We start from the raw sequence: 15,360 nt of genomic DNA, 5'->3' as shown, positions 1-15,360 counted from the left end.
GGCCCGGGCAGGCCACGCGAGCCGAGCAGGGATCGTGACACCCCGGAATCACGATGCGTCCGTCCGTCCGTCGTCCAGGCCCGGTGTGTCGAACCGTCTGCGGGCATGCATCAATCACGGTGCCCAAATGGACGTACAATGGCCCGAAGGAGAATACTGACGCACGGCACGAAGGCCGAGGCAGCAGCCCACGCCTGGCCGTCACCAGCGCACCTTGAAGGAACGGAGTTACGTACGGTCGGTGCTTTTGACCCATGGCACGGCGTACGTGACGAGCGGGGTTCACAAAGGTCACAATGGCCTCGGGGGCCCCGGGCCGTACCGTTTGCGCCTGCGAGTCAAGGCGGACAAACGCAAAGCGATGGAGGGAACTCGGAGGCACCGGAGGGTCGCAACGTGTGCCTTTGGCAGAGCTGGTCGGAGGAATTGATGCACCGCTGATGCCAGCGAGCGGAAGAGGGCGACGCGCGGAACGGGGCAAAAGTATAATAATTCGCAAGCTCGTCATACTTGTCCGTACTGCACGCGGCTGCGATTGCTCTTGGAGGAGCAGGAGGACGAAGCCTTCGGGGAGGATCGTGAGTGTGGGTGGGTGGGGTGCGCGGGCGGGGACGGAGGGAAAATTGGTGGCTTCCCGCACCGCATTTCGAGTCGCTCGACTCGAGTTACGGCGAAGTACTAGTTAAGGTACGGAGCACTAACAGTACCTCAGGTTTTGCAGCAATAATAAGCCGCTGCAGGGAAGCAACGGTTCCTGGAGCTGGCGCGCAATAGCGCGGAACCGACGCCGAAGCCCGCTGTGCGCATGGGGGGGTCGGGGGTCACTTTTGGGAGGCGCCGTGTCCTCGGTACGGCCCTGCGCGTCCGAGACGGGCGGGCTGCAGAGGTACAGCGACCTGAGACGCGAGGAGCCTCCAGCGCCAGCTGCATCCCCGGGGCCTTGGGGCTACCTTGGCGTCCATCACGGGCTGTCAGACACCAACAAACAAGGCAGATGAGCTTGGATCGGGGGCACTCAATGCGTCAAGGTACTCATGATGGGACGGACGCAGACAAGATCGGCCGGATTCGCTGCAGGAATGAGCTCGCGCAGTGTCTTGGAGCTACCTGGGATACTGGGGTTTCTATTGTCCTGTTGACGGGGTGCAGCGCAGATCAGTGCAGCAGGAAGATCCGTTGACGAGGACAGGACAGGATAGGCCAGGGCAGGGCAGGGCAGGGCAGGCCTCGCTCGAGGCACGGGGCAGCACAGCGCTGGAAGCAGCGTGACGAGACAAGCGAGGGTGCAGCCGACCGATGCGCCCTTTCTTTGCCAGAGCAGTCAGCCAGTCAGTGGGTGGAGAACGGGAGATGTTGTTGAACCTGCCCCCGGCTGATTTTCCTACACATTGTGCTACCTGCTCCAAAGGTGCTAGTAGAGGTAGCAAGAGCGGCCTGCAAGGCACAGACTCTGCACCTCCAGCACGTTGCAGCGGGTGCCCTGCCTTCCTGCTTTCTGATGAGCGTGTCACGAGTTGAGGGCCGGCTGGGCAGCGTTCAGGGCAAGGAAGGCAGCTAGGTGGTGTTCCGGCCCACAAGGCGCTTTCGGCGGGGCCTTCCCGGGAGCGACTCAGCGCCCTGCGCCCGGCACAACCAGGCGCCACGCCGCCATTGGCCCGCCGCCTTCAATGTCTCCCGTGCTGGAGCGGGCCTTCTCCTCTCCCCTAAGCTAAGGAGGGATTGGAAAAAGACCTACCAAAAGCTTGGATGGGGCCGCCGGCCGAGCGTGGTGTTTCCTTTTCCTGGCCCTGCGGGTCTGCGGGGGTCGGTCGCGTAACTTGGTTTGTTTTTGATTGTCCAGCGCGCGCGCGCGGGGGGTTGTTGCTGGTGGACTGGGCCGGGCAAACAAGAAAAGAAAAAGTTGAGGTGCTGCTGGCTGGCTGGCTGGCTGGCTCTGATGGAGCATCCCCGTTCGTCCGGAGGGTCAGGTCCTCACTGTCTGCCCTGGTACTGGTGCCCTGGGCTGTTGTCCGGGCAGTAATGTGCGTCATCAGCGAGCCCTGGCCACATCCCCTGGGCACCTCAGTGGCCCGTTGCCGCCTGGACGGTTGGACGTGGACGTGGATGTGGACGTGGGCGTGGACGCGTCGGCACACGGACGAGTAGGCGGACGGGCGGCGTCGATCTGCTACGTAAGGTGAACCTTGCCTTGCCTTGCTGCTGCTTGTGCGGCTGCTCGTGCAGGACCAGCTGGACCAGTGCGGCGCCAAAGGCCGGACCTCTCTCCTCCATACTAATGTTCCGTGGCCCTCATCTACCTACGCAAACTTGATCCCAATCCGTCCCGTCCCTCGACTACGTACTTCCCTACCTTTTCCTCTCCTCCTTCCCCCGATTCTTCCTGCTGCATCTGCATCTGCATCTGCATCGGCACCGGTATTGTGCTGCACTGCCACCCTCTCCTCCCCTCACCTCTCCCGACGGCGCGCGTACGTCGACCCAACAGTCCAGTATTCCTGCATCGTCCATCGCCGATAGCTGCGCTGCGGCGGCTACCGAGGTGCGTTCCGTCGTGTATACTAGGTTGAGGTGCCGCACCAGCAAATCCGTACGGCAAGCGGCACTAGCAACAGCGGGCAGGCCTTCGGCATTCCAGTCGCCCACATTGCCCGCCCGCGTGCCTCACCTGGATGCCGGCGGATCCCCTCGCCGATCTCCAGCGACGGAACCTAAGCCAAGCGAATCCACATCCGCAGCGCTGGTAGCCGTTTGTTAGTATACATACGGATCCCTGGGCAGCGTCAGCGCCCAGGCAGGAAGGCCAACCCAAGGCAGAGCCCAAGCAAGGACTTTCGGTTGCCTGCCCATCGATAGGTTTCTCCCTCCTCGCCCACGGCGGCGACAACGACGACGACGATAACGGCCACCCCGACGACGACTTCTTTTTCTTCATCACCCAAATCCGACACTTGTTTTGTGGCATGCCGACCAGCGAGCTCCTGCCGCCCCGCCCCTCATCCTCCTATTCATAGGGTCACACAACGGCCGCCCCCGAGGAAAGAGCCTGCAGCTGGATCGGATCTGACACTTTCCACGCCCTTTCTGGAAGCGCCACCCCGAACCTCGACGCACCGCTGCTTCATGCCACGACAATTCCATCGCTCCTGATTTACTCGCCATTGCGAATGCCCCTCCTTGGATCCCGTCACTCGAACTGCAGCTTCTGCGAATCCCAAATACAAACGCTCCTTCGATCCGCCGACGGGCAAGACCTGCCGCCTCTCTTTGCCTCGTCCACTCGCCTTCTCGACGACTTTTCTCGTCTCGACAGTCTCGACGGCCGACCACGACGACTTGCCCGTCTTGAGTAGACGCAGACCGACCGCCCGGGTTTTCTGTCCGGAATTGCGCCTCACCCATCGCCTCCATCTCCCACCACTTCTTTTGCGAGGAAATGGCCTTTTGCTCCATAGGCGTCCCGTCGAAACCCGAGTCACTACATCTCGACCGCCGACGACGATTAGGCAGCGGCAGCTGCAACGCACCCCCGTCCTGAAGTTGACAGCCCTTGTCTCAAATCACTGGGGGGCAGGCACACGGCACAACACTCGCCCTCCCCGGCCGGACCCCCGCGTGCCGTCGACCAACAGGCCCGACGCCGACGCTCGAGCATCATGAACTCGGCCATGGCCATCGCACCCCCCGACGACGGCCGCGCCACGCGCCCTCGGAGCGGCAGTAACCGCCAGGTTTCTCTCTATGCCTCGCGTATCAGACCCGGCGTCACCCCGCTCGCCCTCGACAGACCCAACGCGGGGCAGCGAGTCCCAAGGGTGCCCGACCTTCCTTCGTTGCCCGTCTCCCCCCGCTGGGACTCGCTCTCCAACGGGGCCCATTTGGTGAACCGCACTTCGACGTCGTCCCGGAGCCCTCCCTCACCCTACGATCTTCCTCGGGACCCCCAATCCCATCAGCCCATTGCCTCACCCATGCGGCCCGGAGTCGGGCCAATACCGTCTCCAAGAGACGCATTGGCCGGCACTCCGTCACCGCGCAGTGGGTCGCCGCCCGTGCCACTGACGGCCAAGTCATCGTTTGCCGATCTGCGGCCGGCCGACAGCAGCGGCGGCGGCGGCGGTGGCGTCGTCGTCGAAAATTTCTCCCGACCCCGGAAGCAGAGCATCATCCGCCAGGCCGCAGCCTATTCCGACTGTGCGGCGGCGGCGTCGGAGCCTGCTGTGCCGTCGCTGGCAAACAAGCCACCCACCATGGCCATGACGGCCATCACCACCGCCCCCAACCTATTGCTGCAAGACCAGGGCCCCCACACGCCGCCGCCCTGGCACCACCGGCCGCGCCGCGTCTCGGCGTCGTCCTGCAGGTCCCTGTCGACGTTTTCGTCGCCACGGCCGCCCGTCAATGCTGAGTTGTTTGAGCATCGGCCTCCCCGCCCCAGACAGGCTACTGGGCCTCCCCTGACGGGGGCTCGGCCCCCCTTCGCGCCCAGCCGCGCTGACGGTTCCGTGCCTGGTGCCCCCGGCCCCGGTGGGGCGCCGCCACCCTGGCTCGCCGGGGATGAGCTGCGTTCCAGTTTCAGATCCCAACTCACTGCCTCGTCAGCTCCTGGCACGGCGGCGACCGAGCGCAGTAGCGTTCTTACAAAGGACAGCTCAGTCGCCTCGCTCGACGCTAGCGACGAGCCCAGCTTGGAAGATGTTATGGGCATGTACGAAAAGGGCTTTGCCGACGACGAGGACGAGGACGACGACAACAACGATTACAACCGACGAGACGCGACCAATACGATTGACGACGCAGCCGCTGCCGATAGCTCCGACTCCCCCGTGCGCGACGCGGCGATTGACGCGGCTGACTTCCCGGCGCTCGAGGAACCTGAAGAAGCGAGTATCTTGATTGACGACTCCAACGACTTTGAACTCGAACCGTCCCCTCCCAACGTCGGCTCCACGCTGGATGCCGAGATTCGGCAGTCCAGGATGATATTCACCAGTCCAGACTTTACATCGTCGGTCCCTGCCATATCCGGCAGTGCCGACTCCCACATACCCGAGAAGCGCGACTCGGCCAAGTCGCTCGACTCGGAGCTGTCTGGCTCGGCGCCAATCGACGCAGTGAAGCCCAGTTTCGTGGCCATGACCTCTGACGTTTCGTCTCCCGTGCCCTCTCCTGCTCGCTCCCGGGCACCTTCGCCTTCGCCCTCACCCTCACCCTCTCCGTCACCGTTGCCTCTGTTGCCCGTCGAGCCCGAGGACCCCGGGTCCCGCGACCGGTACGGCTTCAAGAAGCAGAACCAATTTATCACGAGGCAACAGTATGACTCGTGGAATAAGGACTACTCCCAATACCTTGCCCGCAGACGCAAGAAGTGGGTTGCTTATCTCAAGGATTGTGCGCTCATGACGGACCGACCTATTCGCTTCCCGTCGCCGAATGCCAAGACAAAAAGATTTGTGCGCAAGGGCATTCCGCCAGACTGGCGCGGTGCTGCCTGGTTCTATTATGCCGGAGGCCCGGCCATCCTTGCCAAGCACTCGGGCCTGTACGAGAAGCTCCTGTCCACGAGCGCCAAGCAAATCGACATCGAGGCCATTGAGCGGGATCTGCACCGCACGTTTCCCGACAACATCCAGTTCAAGCCTTCGGCCAAGTTCGACGTGTCGTCAAACAGCGACCGAGCGAGCCGCTCAACGACGACGGAGTCGACATCTAGCGACAGCGGCCACCGCGGACCGCCGGGCTCGGAGGGGGAACCGCCCATCATCACCTCCCTGCGTCGCGTGTTGCATGCTTTTGCCGTGTACAATCCGCGCATCGGCTATTGCCAGAGCCTCAACTTCTTGGCAGGCATGCTTCTTCTCTTTGTGGAGACGGAGGAGCAGTGTTTCTGGCTGCTCAACGTAATCACCATCATCTACCTTCCGGGGACGCATGAGATGAGCCTCGAAGGCTCTAAAGTGGACCTTGGCGTCCTCATGACGGAGCTGAGGGACACGATGCCTGCCGTGTGGGACAAGATTGGGAGTGAGCTGGACGGTGCCCCCGGGCCACGGCCGGGAACGAGCAAGTCGCTCCGCAAGGCCACGATTCCGCTCATGAAGCGACGCGACCAGTCCAGTCTCTCGACGGAGCGGCTACCGCCTATCACGCTGTGCATGACGGCGTGGTTCATGAGCTGCTACATCGGGACCCTGCCAATCGAGACGACGCTTCGCGTATGGGACGTGTTCTTCTACGAAGGATCCAAGACGCTGTTCCGCATCGCGCTTGCCATCTTCAAGACTGGCGAGGCGGAGATTAGGGCCGTTTCGGACCCAATGGAGATGTTTGGTGTGGTACAGGCGCTCCCGCGGCGCATGTTGGACGCGAACGCACTCATGGAGACTTGTTTCAAGCGGCGCAACGGGTTCGGACACCTGAGTCAGGGCACGATTGACGAGCGCCGCCAAGAGCGACGCGACAAGGTGCAACAAGAAAAGGTGCAACAACTCCGAGGCGCGACAGCCGTTCCGGGGTCAGAGAGAGCGATGCCTCGAAAGGGCACCATTTTCAGCAAGAAACGCGGAGACGCCTCGATACTGCGGCCTGCAGAGGTCTAGGAGGAGATGGCGACCACGGATCCTTCGACGGGACTTGATACCTTTTTAATTCTTGACGGGGCGTGCGTCACTCACGCCCGTCTTTTCTACACTCACACATAGCATACATGCGCGCCGCAGGCACTGCCGGGCGCCGGGTCCGACGCGCGGGACGATGACCGCGGTCGAGGCTCATGACATTACACGCACTATTGGTTTTCCTTGAATTTTACCTCGCATTGCATGCGCCCAGCCAAGAACACTTGGGGACGGGACACATTCGCTTCTCTCGATTCACTCATGACGATGACGGCTTGGACGGGTCTGGCAGACGCTGCCGGGCGAGACAGATGGATGGAGAGCTTGGGGACATTAATTTTGTTTTGAGCGAGTTTTGGTGTGCATAGACGGACGGACACGGACATGTAAAATCCTTGAATAGAGGGACCCGGAGTACATGGCTAGCTCGCTCGAGCGGGGGGGGGGGGGGGACACGTAATGACGGGGCACACAGGCAGTTGGACGACGAGCAGAGGGAGGAGACAAATGTTCAATTACGTGCTGTGCTCAGCTAGTAGGTTGATGCCCACGACACCACATGCGCATGTATCTGTGACTGGCGTGCCACGGTGCGGAAACCTCGTCTATCGATGGGCGTCGCCGCCTTCAACCATGACCCTGTGAAGAGCATTGAGAGACGTTGACCCTCGTAAGCAAGCTTTCTATGTAGAACGTCCACGTCCAAAGTAGTCGGCCCTTGCAAATATTCCCTGTAGAGAGAGCGTTGAGAGCGTTCAGCCCACGGCGACCGTCCGGGTCTTTCCGACCTGGCTCGTGTTGAGCGAGCGTCTACAGCCAAGGCTGCGTTCCTAGCGAGAGCTTCTCATCTGTGCCGATCCGACGGCACACCAGCTCCACGACCCAAAACGCCGAGCCCTCAGTTCCCAGCCGAGAAGATGATATATCCCGGTGCGTAGTAGTAGTAGTAGTGGTGGTGGTGGTGGTGGTGGTAGTAATGGGGGGTGGTCGTGATGGATTTCCCACTCCCATCATCAGGGCGCGGGCGGAAAGACGGGCTCGCCGCCCATGGCGTACTTTTGGGTATGCAGCCTGGCGTTCCTGTCAAAGGCGTCCCTGTCGTTGCGGAACTCGTCGGCGATGCGGTCCTCGAGAGGGTCGTCGGGCTGTGGCTCGAGGAGGAGGTTGCGGACGGCGTCGAGGACGGCGGCGATCTTGGTGGAGGGCTTCCACTGGTCGGGCTTGAGGACGGCGAGGCAGACGTTGCCGAGGGAGTCGTTTGTGACGTTGGGGTGGTAGATGCGGGTGGCGAAGCGGAGCTGGGGCGGCTTGAAGGGGTAGTCGGCGGGGAGGGTGAGGAGGAGGGCGAAGCGGCCCGGGTGGTAGGGGGAGGGCGGGGGAGGGGAGACGACGACGTGCCAGGTGTGGAGGGACTGCGAGGGGGGGAGGGAGATGGAGAAGTTGGGGGGAGGGGATTGGGAGGCTTCGGCGAATTCCTGGAGGAAATGGAGGAATGAGTGAGTGAGGATCGTCGTGGGGTTGGATGGGAACGTACCTTGGTGATGCGCTTGGTCGACATTTTGGTCTTTAGTTGCGTTTGATGTTGGGGATGTGTTTCCTGTAGCGGGTCGGCGACTTGATAAGGTGTCAGTAAGGGTGCCTTGCTCGGGGGGGTGCGAGCGACGAAGCGAGTCGGTGACGATGCACTCTTGTTGGTGTTGAGGGGAGGGGCGGGGCGGAACGACGACCGACGGACCGACGGACCTGGTTCACGCGACGGGGAACAGAGCCTGACGTACAGTGGCGCGAGACGGGACGACGGACGGATGGCTCTCTGCAGCTAATCCGCCCAGCTGGGAGACGGTCAGGAGTTGCAAGTTGCCGTGTGTGAGTGGGCGAGAAATGAGAGGGCAGAGACGGATAGGAAGGTAGATGCACGAGACAGCTATGACGATAGTGGGGGAGAAGAGGTGAGCTGGTGAGCTGGTTTGGGCTGCCCGATGGATGGGTGCGATGAATGGAACCGAAACGCAGGCAGGCGGCTACGTCCGCTGGAGCGGGCGGGTGTGGCTGAGATGGAATATCACATGGGGTTATCAAGGTAAGTGCAGTATCCGGATTAGTGGCTGGTGCGTGGACGGGCCATGGGCTGTCACTGGAGAGTTCCGGTGTTATTAGGGCACTGGGCCTAAGTAGGTACCTAGGTGCGTTAGTACCTGGTACGGAATACAGGAGCTACCTTAGCACCAGTACCGCATATAAACACGCTGGCGAGAGAAAGCGGTGATAGTGGTGTCGCGCATTGGATATCGAAAAAGGGTGGAGGCTACACACTACCTAAGGTAATTACCGTGGTGCCCGTTTTCTGGATTGCACCCGTCCGCTTGCACGTTATACGAGGTGAGGTGTCCGGTTGTTGTGTCTTTGTGCGACGCGCCCTGCGCGTGATGGTCTCCATACGAACGAAGCACATAAAAGGGAGCACACGTCCAGCACTGGGCTTGCGGCGCTCATAGACGCCCAGACCCAGAGAGCAAGCAAGCAAGCAAGCCTGTAAGAACCAAACTACAACTGAGGATCCATCCTCTTGAACGTGCCGCGTCCTCTGCATCCGACCTGCTGTCGAGATATCGTTGCACACCGGTACGCACAGACTCGTTGTTAAACATTGGCACGACAGCTCCGATTCCCAGCTTGGGTACAAAAGTCGTTTTCCCCCCTAGGTGCAGCTGCCCGCCCGATTAGTACCATCTATGCCTCGGTGAAGCTTGCTTGCTTGCTATGGGCCAATTGCGCTCCACCCCCCTCCCACACCGAGCCCGTTGGCGCATTGTGGGGCGGTCGCTCACCGAGCGCTCACCTCGATTTTTTCTTTCCCGCGAACAACCCCCCCCCCATCTATTCCAAGGTTTCGACCTCGACCGACGGCCCTTGGATCCGCAGACCCTGCAAGAAACGACAACACTTGCTCCACGACGGCAAGGCGCCGGACGAGCGGTTTTGAAACTATATACATTCTGACCTCGACATTGGTCGAGACTCCTTGCGCGCGCGCGCAGCGAAAGAAGAGGCAGCCGAGTCGATCCGAGTCGAGACGAGTTCGCCGTGTCGCGTTTGCCCGCCCGCCATGGCCGCCGCCGCGGACGCCCAAGCGGCGCAGATGCCGTTTATCAAGAACCTGGCCTCGAGCGGTACGTCGACATTCCCCCGTCTTCCCTTCTTCTCATTGAAGCACGCCTCAAGAACCAGGGCCGAAACCGTGTCGTCCAGCCCAGCCAGGCGGCGTGGTGCCCCCCCCTTCCCCCGGTCGAGCAGCAGATCAGAACACGTACAGGCCCAGACGCTGACGCGGTTAAACCGTCGATCAAAAACAGACCGCAAGCTCCGCACGCAGTCCCTCTCGGCGCTGCAGTCCTTCCTCGCCACGCGCCCGCCCCTCGCCGCCGCCGACGCCGCCAAGCTCTGGACGGGGCTCTACTACGCCCTCTGGATGACGGACCGCCCGCGCCCGCAGCAGGCCCTCGCCGCCGACCTCGCCGCCCTCGTGCTCACCTCCCTGCGCGACCCGCGCTGCGCGGCCCCCTGGCTGCGCGGCTTCTGGGCCGTCCTGTCCGCGCAGTGGCCGCGCGTCGACGCCCTGCGCATGGACAAGTTCTTGTTGCTCGTGCGCCGCGTCTTTGCCGCGCAGCTGCGCTGGGTGCGCGAGCGGGGGTACTGCGATGCCGCCGCCGCCGAAGATGATGATGATGAGAAGACCAAGGAGGAGGACTACAAGGAGGGCAGGGATCCTGTAGAGGACGTGCTGCGTGTCCTCGAGCAGTGCGCCTTCGACGTCGACGAGGAGTCCCGCACCGCGCTCGGCCTGCGCCTGCACGTGCTCGACCTCTGGGTCGACGAGCTGGAGCGCGAGGGCTGCCTCGCCCCGCTGACAACGACGACTTCCTCGGCTGGAGAGCAGCAGCAGGATGCCCGGGGCGCGGCATTCGTCGCCCGCGTCGGCGACATGGTGGAGCGCCTGCGCCGTAGCCCCGTCAAGAGCGTCCGCGCCCGCGCCCAGGAGAGCTATCTCGACGCGCGCCTGCCGTGGGGCACCGCTGACGCTGACGAGGGCGATGACGATGAGAACATGGCTGATGCTGCGGTTGACGATGACGACGACTCCGAGGACGGTTGGGGCGGCATCCAAGACTGAAGGGGGGATAATAAAGGGGGCGGGCGGAGGGTTGCACGAGTCTGGTCAGGGGCTCGACGGGAAGCCAGCCATGCGGGTTCGCTATGCTCACAAGGACTACAAGAAAAGGGGGGAGAGTAGAGGGGCCACGCGGCGCGGGAACATTTGGGACGGTGTTTGGGGCGTTTTTGCATATTCCCCCGTTGGGGTGACTTGACAATGGAGCTTCTGTTGCAACTGTTGCTGCTGCTAGAATCGAGCAGGGCCAGTACATGTACGGTGCAAACCGGGCCCCTTGCCTCTACTGCTCTTGTTTCCGGTTCTGCCTTGGCTTTTCGCCACTGCGTTGCGCTGCTTTGCATTTGCCATGGCTCCCTACGTATTGGTACATCATCAACAACCGAGCGGCAAAAGTCCATCCATCCATCCATTGCCTGCCTCTCCGTTTGTAAAGGGACAAAAATGACGCCGCGAGAGAGAACAAACAAAGAAACGCCAGTGCGCCCCAAAGCCTCACCAATGTGCGCCCCTCGCTGCCCGTTCCCGGATCTCATGGTCTTATTGTCATAAGACTTTTTGGGGGCGGAAGCGCCCAGATTCAAAGTGTCAAAAGAGGAGGAGCACAAGTGTAGAAAAGTCGAATATGGATACAGGCCATGCTCCACGCTCCGCCAAGCTATACCCTCTCCCGTGCCCGATACAAACGCCCGCCGCAAAGAGAACACACCGACCTGCCCGTCGTAGCCTATAGTAGGTGAGGGGTATGGTCGAAGTTTCAAGGGCAGAGTCGGGTCATTGGACACCATCCTCTCCACCGCAGATGTCGCCGCTCAGTCCCACGCGGGCTGGTCGTCCCCGACGGCGGCGGCGTACTCGAACTCATCGGCGGCCACCTCGTAACCCATTTCGCGCGCCTCCTCTGCGCGCTCTCTAGCCAGTCGCGTCTGCCGCCAGGAGTCCCACGTGGCCTGCTGCTCGGGCGTCGGATCCGGTGGTGGCCGGAGAAAACCCTTCTTGAGCAGCCGCCGCCTGTGCCGCCGCCTCTGCTCCGTCGGCATCCCTTGGAGCGGCACGTCGGTGATGTGTCGCCCCCGCAGCGCATCCTCCACGTCGGCAGCCCAGTCGCCCAACTCCTCTGCCGCCCACGCGACCAACTCCCGTCCGTGGCCCCCGGTCGTCCACTGGTCGAGCTTAACTGGCAGGGCAGAGCCGAATGTGGGGTCGTCGTATGAGAAGATGCACGGCTTGGAAGGCGAGCACGACGTTGGGCGGCAGTATCGAGCGCACATGGCCGACTCGGCCGCGTACCAAATCGAGAGAATGAACAGCACAAGTCCTATCAAGGTGAAGCGGAATTGTGGCGTGGTTGTGTACAGGCGCGGGATGGGGAGGTGAATATATGATGCCTCAGGGCCTGGTTTCGCCAGACAATCGGGGCACTGCTCATCGTGTTTTGCCGGCTTGGTGTACATGTTGCCTTTGGTGGGTTGTGTGACGGCCTGAGTCTTCGTTGCGTCTGGGCCGGGAGAGCTGGACCTCTTTTCGGCATGTGTAAACCGATCCTCGAGCCGCTCGATGCCCATCTTCGCGCTGCGGATGCCCAGGAGTCCAGTCCGTAGTCTCTGCGTCAAGCGATCAAACAGCGCCGACTCGCCCTCCGCTTCGTCCTCGTCGGAGGAGACCTTCTTGCTTGGTGGCGCTACCTCCTCGGTAGACTCGCGCTTGACTGTGGGCTTGTCCGCGCTCGGGGGAATTTCCTTTAGGATCTGCTCCAGCTTCGGGGACGCCGCCTTGCGGCCCGTCAAAATATCCTCTAGGTCGTCCATGGTTGAATCGTCAATGTTGTGCATCCGCTGCAACTCGAGCAGGTCGTCGCGTACGGACGGAGGCTTGGCTGAGTTCTTGAGAGGCGGCCTGCGACGCGGCAGCGACCGGGATCGGGGCCGTCTCTTGGTCGTCGTCGCTTCGCTGTCCCTCTTGTCGCCTACACCTGGGTCGGATGCCGAGTCGTAGTCTTGGCTTCTCCGCGCGATGCCCGCCTTTTTATCCCCGAAAATTGCGAGAGGCTGAACTTTGCCGCCTGCCGCGTTTGGTATCGTGGCGTCCTCCGGCAGCCTGTCGACCTTCATGGTAGCAGGAGTTTCAACGTAGGCCCCCGTGACCTTGGGCGTCGGCATGGTCAATGGGTCGGGTCTCGGCGGCTTAGGTGTTGCCTCCGTAACCTTGTCCTCGACGTCTGATTCCGGCGGCGGCGACGGCGCGCGGACAGAGCCCCGCTCTGAGTGGTTATCGTGAGGAGCAAACAGTTTCATCTCCGAGTCGTATCTGTCTGTCGGATCCTGGTCCGAGTGCAGGCTTGACCTCTTGCTCTTAGCTGAGTCGCTCGACTGCTCTCGCGGAATACCGGCGAAGCCCACCGTCAGCCGTGGATTGTCGTTTCTGCCGTTGGTGGTCGTGCTCAAGGCTGGCTTGCGCTCGTCGCTGGAAGGCCGCCTCGAGGGCACCGGCTTCGGCAGCCTGTCGTCGGCCGTGTCTTGCTCACTGCGCGGCTGCTCAGGTTTCCGTTCGGCTTTCTGCTTGCCTTCGGCTTCAGGAAGAGGGCTCTCGCTCGTGGCCCGCGCCAGCCGTCGTAGCCAGTCGTACGAATCCGAGTTCTTGTCCGGGTTCTCAGTGGCAGGGCCTCCGCCCGCGGCCGTGGATGGTTCGGCTCTGGCTACCAGACCCGTGGTGCGCTGGTTCTTGTAGACGGTGACAGGCGTATCGGGTATCCTCTCGCCTCCTCCTTCGTATGTCGACTTGGACCGGGTGGCTATTCTCCCCGGTGTCTTTGCCTGCACCTCGCCGCTTGACTGTGGCCTTGCCTCCTCGGGCGACAGTGAGCGTGACATGGAATTTTGCTCTCGAATTTCTTCGAGACGCGCCGCGGCCCAAGCTTTTCGCGAAAGGCCTTCATTCTCGCGTTGGCGGATGTCGTCGAGCTTGGTATTCTTTGGGCGCGGCAAATTTCGGTTTGGAACGGGTATCTGCTGCTCCGCCAGCTTTTCGCGTGCGCGGATCTCGTCCAAATGAGAGTTTCGCTGTCTCGGCTGGGGGCCCTCAGCAAGCACCTTGCTCGTCAACTCGCGCTCACGATCCCTAATTTCGTCCAGCTTGGTATTGTGCGAGCCGGGCTGGGTCAGGCGTGTGGGTGAACGGATGGCGAGCTTCTCCTCGCTGCTGATCAGCGACGGGCGGTGCGCAAAAGGCTTGTTGCTTCCGACTTTGATCCTAGGGCTGTCGGATATCTGCAAGTCGCCTCCCGTAAAGTCTTCATCGAAGTCGCCCCAGCCAAAGCTCTTGTGCGGTGACCGGTTCTTGGCGCTCCTCAGCGGCGACCGGCCCGCGGGCCTGTCATCGGTCTCGATGGAGCGAATGGGCACATCCTCGATGCCAGGTACCAGCGCGGGGATGTTGAGGCTATCGCTAGAGTCGGGGCCCGTAGCAGCGCCGAGACCCTGCCGAGCTCTACTCTTGAGTTCCTCAAAACGCTCCCGCGAATAGAGACTACTGGTGGGTTTCTCCGACTGTTTGCTTCGCGCTTTGGTGTCGAGATGGTCGTGGCCGAGTTGCTCCCTCTGTTTCACCTCGTCCTGACCGCTCTTAGCCCGCCAGGTTCGCGGAGCGGGACTGGGCGAGCCATCGACGCCCTGGGCGGCCCTTTCCTCGTCCTCGGCCAGTCTGAACGCCTCGGAGAGCGACAACGGCCGCCGCTGTCGGAACGTGGCGCTGCTCGGTCGTGGGATGCGCGTGCCGCCCGAAGACGAGACACTGGCATTGCTATTGCTGTCTCTCCGTTCCCTCGACGTTTGTGGCTCCGAGTTGGTGCGTCGCTCGGCATTGAGAGGTTGTCGCGTGGTAGGGCCGACGGCAAATCTTGATGCCAACCGCGGCGACTCTCCGGCCCGGCTGCTGTCGTCCCTGAGAGTGCTGCTCTTGTTGCCCCCGAACAGCGGCTTTCTCCCCTCGTGCCTGACATGAAGCTCGTTTGAAGCAGATCGCGATCCGCTTGTGCGTCCTGCTCCGGGCGCCTGGCCCCCATCGGTGAGCCCCATCGCGTCGATTGATTCCGTAGCTAGGCCCCGGCAGTTCAACAGATTGCGAACGGGATCATTGCCGTAGCGCGTGCGCGGAAGCTATGGCGTCGTTTTGCGCTGGTAGTTACGGCGCGTCATGGCAAGCTTGTCGAGGTCGGAAAAGGGCAGCGGGTCGCAATGGTGGTTGTTGACCGCGTTTGCGAAGAGCGCGTGGGCTTGCGTCTGCGATGTGTGCTAGGCGTTCGGTTCGGTAGGAGAGAAAGCTAAGAGCGGGCCGGGGGGTTGTGATCGCAGTCGTATTGTTTTTTATTGTGCTGTGTTGTGAACAGGAGCTGCATCTACAATCTGGGGCGCGTGTCTGGCGACGTTTGTTGGTGGGCAGGCTGGCCTGCTTGATGCATAGCTACCGCCATAGGTACCCTCCTCCATGAGTGCGCGCAGGCAAGATGGGCAACCGTGTGGGCGGTCGCGACTTGCTTCCCCAGTGCACCCAATCCCTGTTTGGCCGGCTGCCGAGTGTTAG

General features: G+C 62.0%; 4 protein-coding genes across 4 annotated transcripts; 2 read left to right on the top strand and 2 right to left on the bottom strand.

Annotated features, from left to right (window-relative positions):
* The first annotated feature begins 2,229 nt into the window (after positions 1 to 2,229).
* JDV02_009657 (uncharacterized protein) lies at positions 2,230 to 7,190 on the top strand. Its single transcript, XM_047991333.1, has one exon. The coding sequence runs from the start codon at positions 3,654 to 3,656 to the stop codon at positions 6,594 to 6,596; it is 2,943 nt and encodes a 980-aa protein (XP_047847345.1). The 5' UTR covers positions 2,230 to 3,653; the 3' UTR covers positions 6,597 to 7,190.
* JDV02_009656 (Signal peptidase I) lies at positions 7,109 to 8,595 on the bottom strand. The gene is made up of 2 exons (XM_047991332.1): positions 8,149 to 8,595; positions 7,109 to 8,089 (listed from the first exon to the last, which is right to left on the bottom strand). Exons 1-2 carry the CDS (start codon positions 8,170 to 8,172, stop codon positions 7,628 to 7,630), a joined length of 486 nt encoding a protein of 161 aa, XP_047847344.1. The 5' UTR covers positions 8,173 to 8,595; the 3' UTR covers positions 7,109 to 7,627.
* A 913-nt stretch (positions 8,596 to 9,508) lies between these two features.
* On the top strand, positions 9,509 to 10,846 carry JDV02_009655 (uncharacterized protein). The gene is made up of 2 exons (XM_047991331.1): positions 9,509 to 9,784; positions 9,968 to 10,846. Exons 1-2 carry the CDS (start codon positions 9,721 to 9,723, stop codon positions 10,783 to 10,785), a joined length of 882 nt encoding a protein of 293 aa, XP_047847343.1. The 5' UTR covers positions 9,509 to 9,720; the 3' UTR covers positions 10,786 to 10,846.
* Positions 10,847 to 11,061: 215 nt separating this feature from the next.
* On the bottom strand, positions 11,062 to 15,169 carry JDV02_009654 (uncharacterized protein). The gene has a single exon (XM_047991330.1). It carries the CDS (start codon positions 14,853 to 14,855, stop codon positions 11,595 to 11,597), a length of 3,261 nt encoding a protein of 1,086 aa, XP_047847342.1. The 5' UTR covers positions 14,856 to 15,169; the 3' UTR covers positions 11,062 to 11,594.
* Between the last annotated feature and the right edge of the window lie 191 nt (positions 15,170 to 15,360).

This window comes from Purpureocillium takamizusanense, chromosome 10, assembly GCF_022605165.1.
Source record: "Purpureocillium takamizusanense chromosome 10, complete sequence".
In the NCBI taxonomy this organism is placed as follows: Eukaryota; Fungi; Ascomycota; class Sordariomycetes; order Hypocreales; family Ophiocordycipitaceae; genus Purpureocillium; species Purpureocillium takamizusanense.
This window is presented reverse-complemented; position numbering and strand designations above follow the sequence as displayed.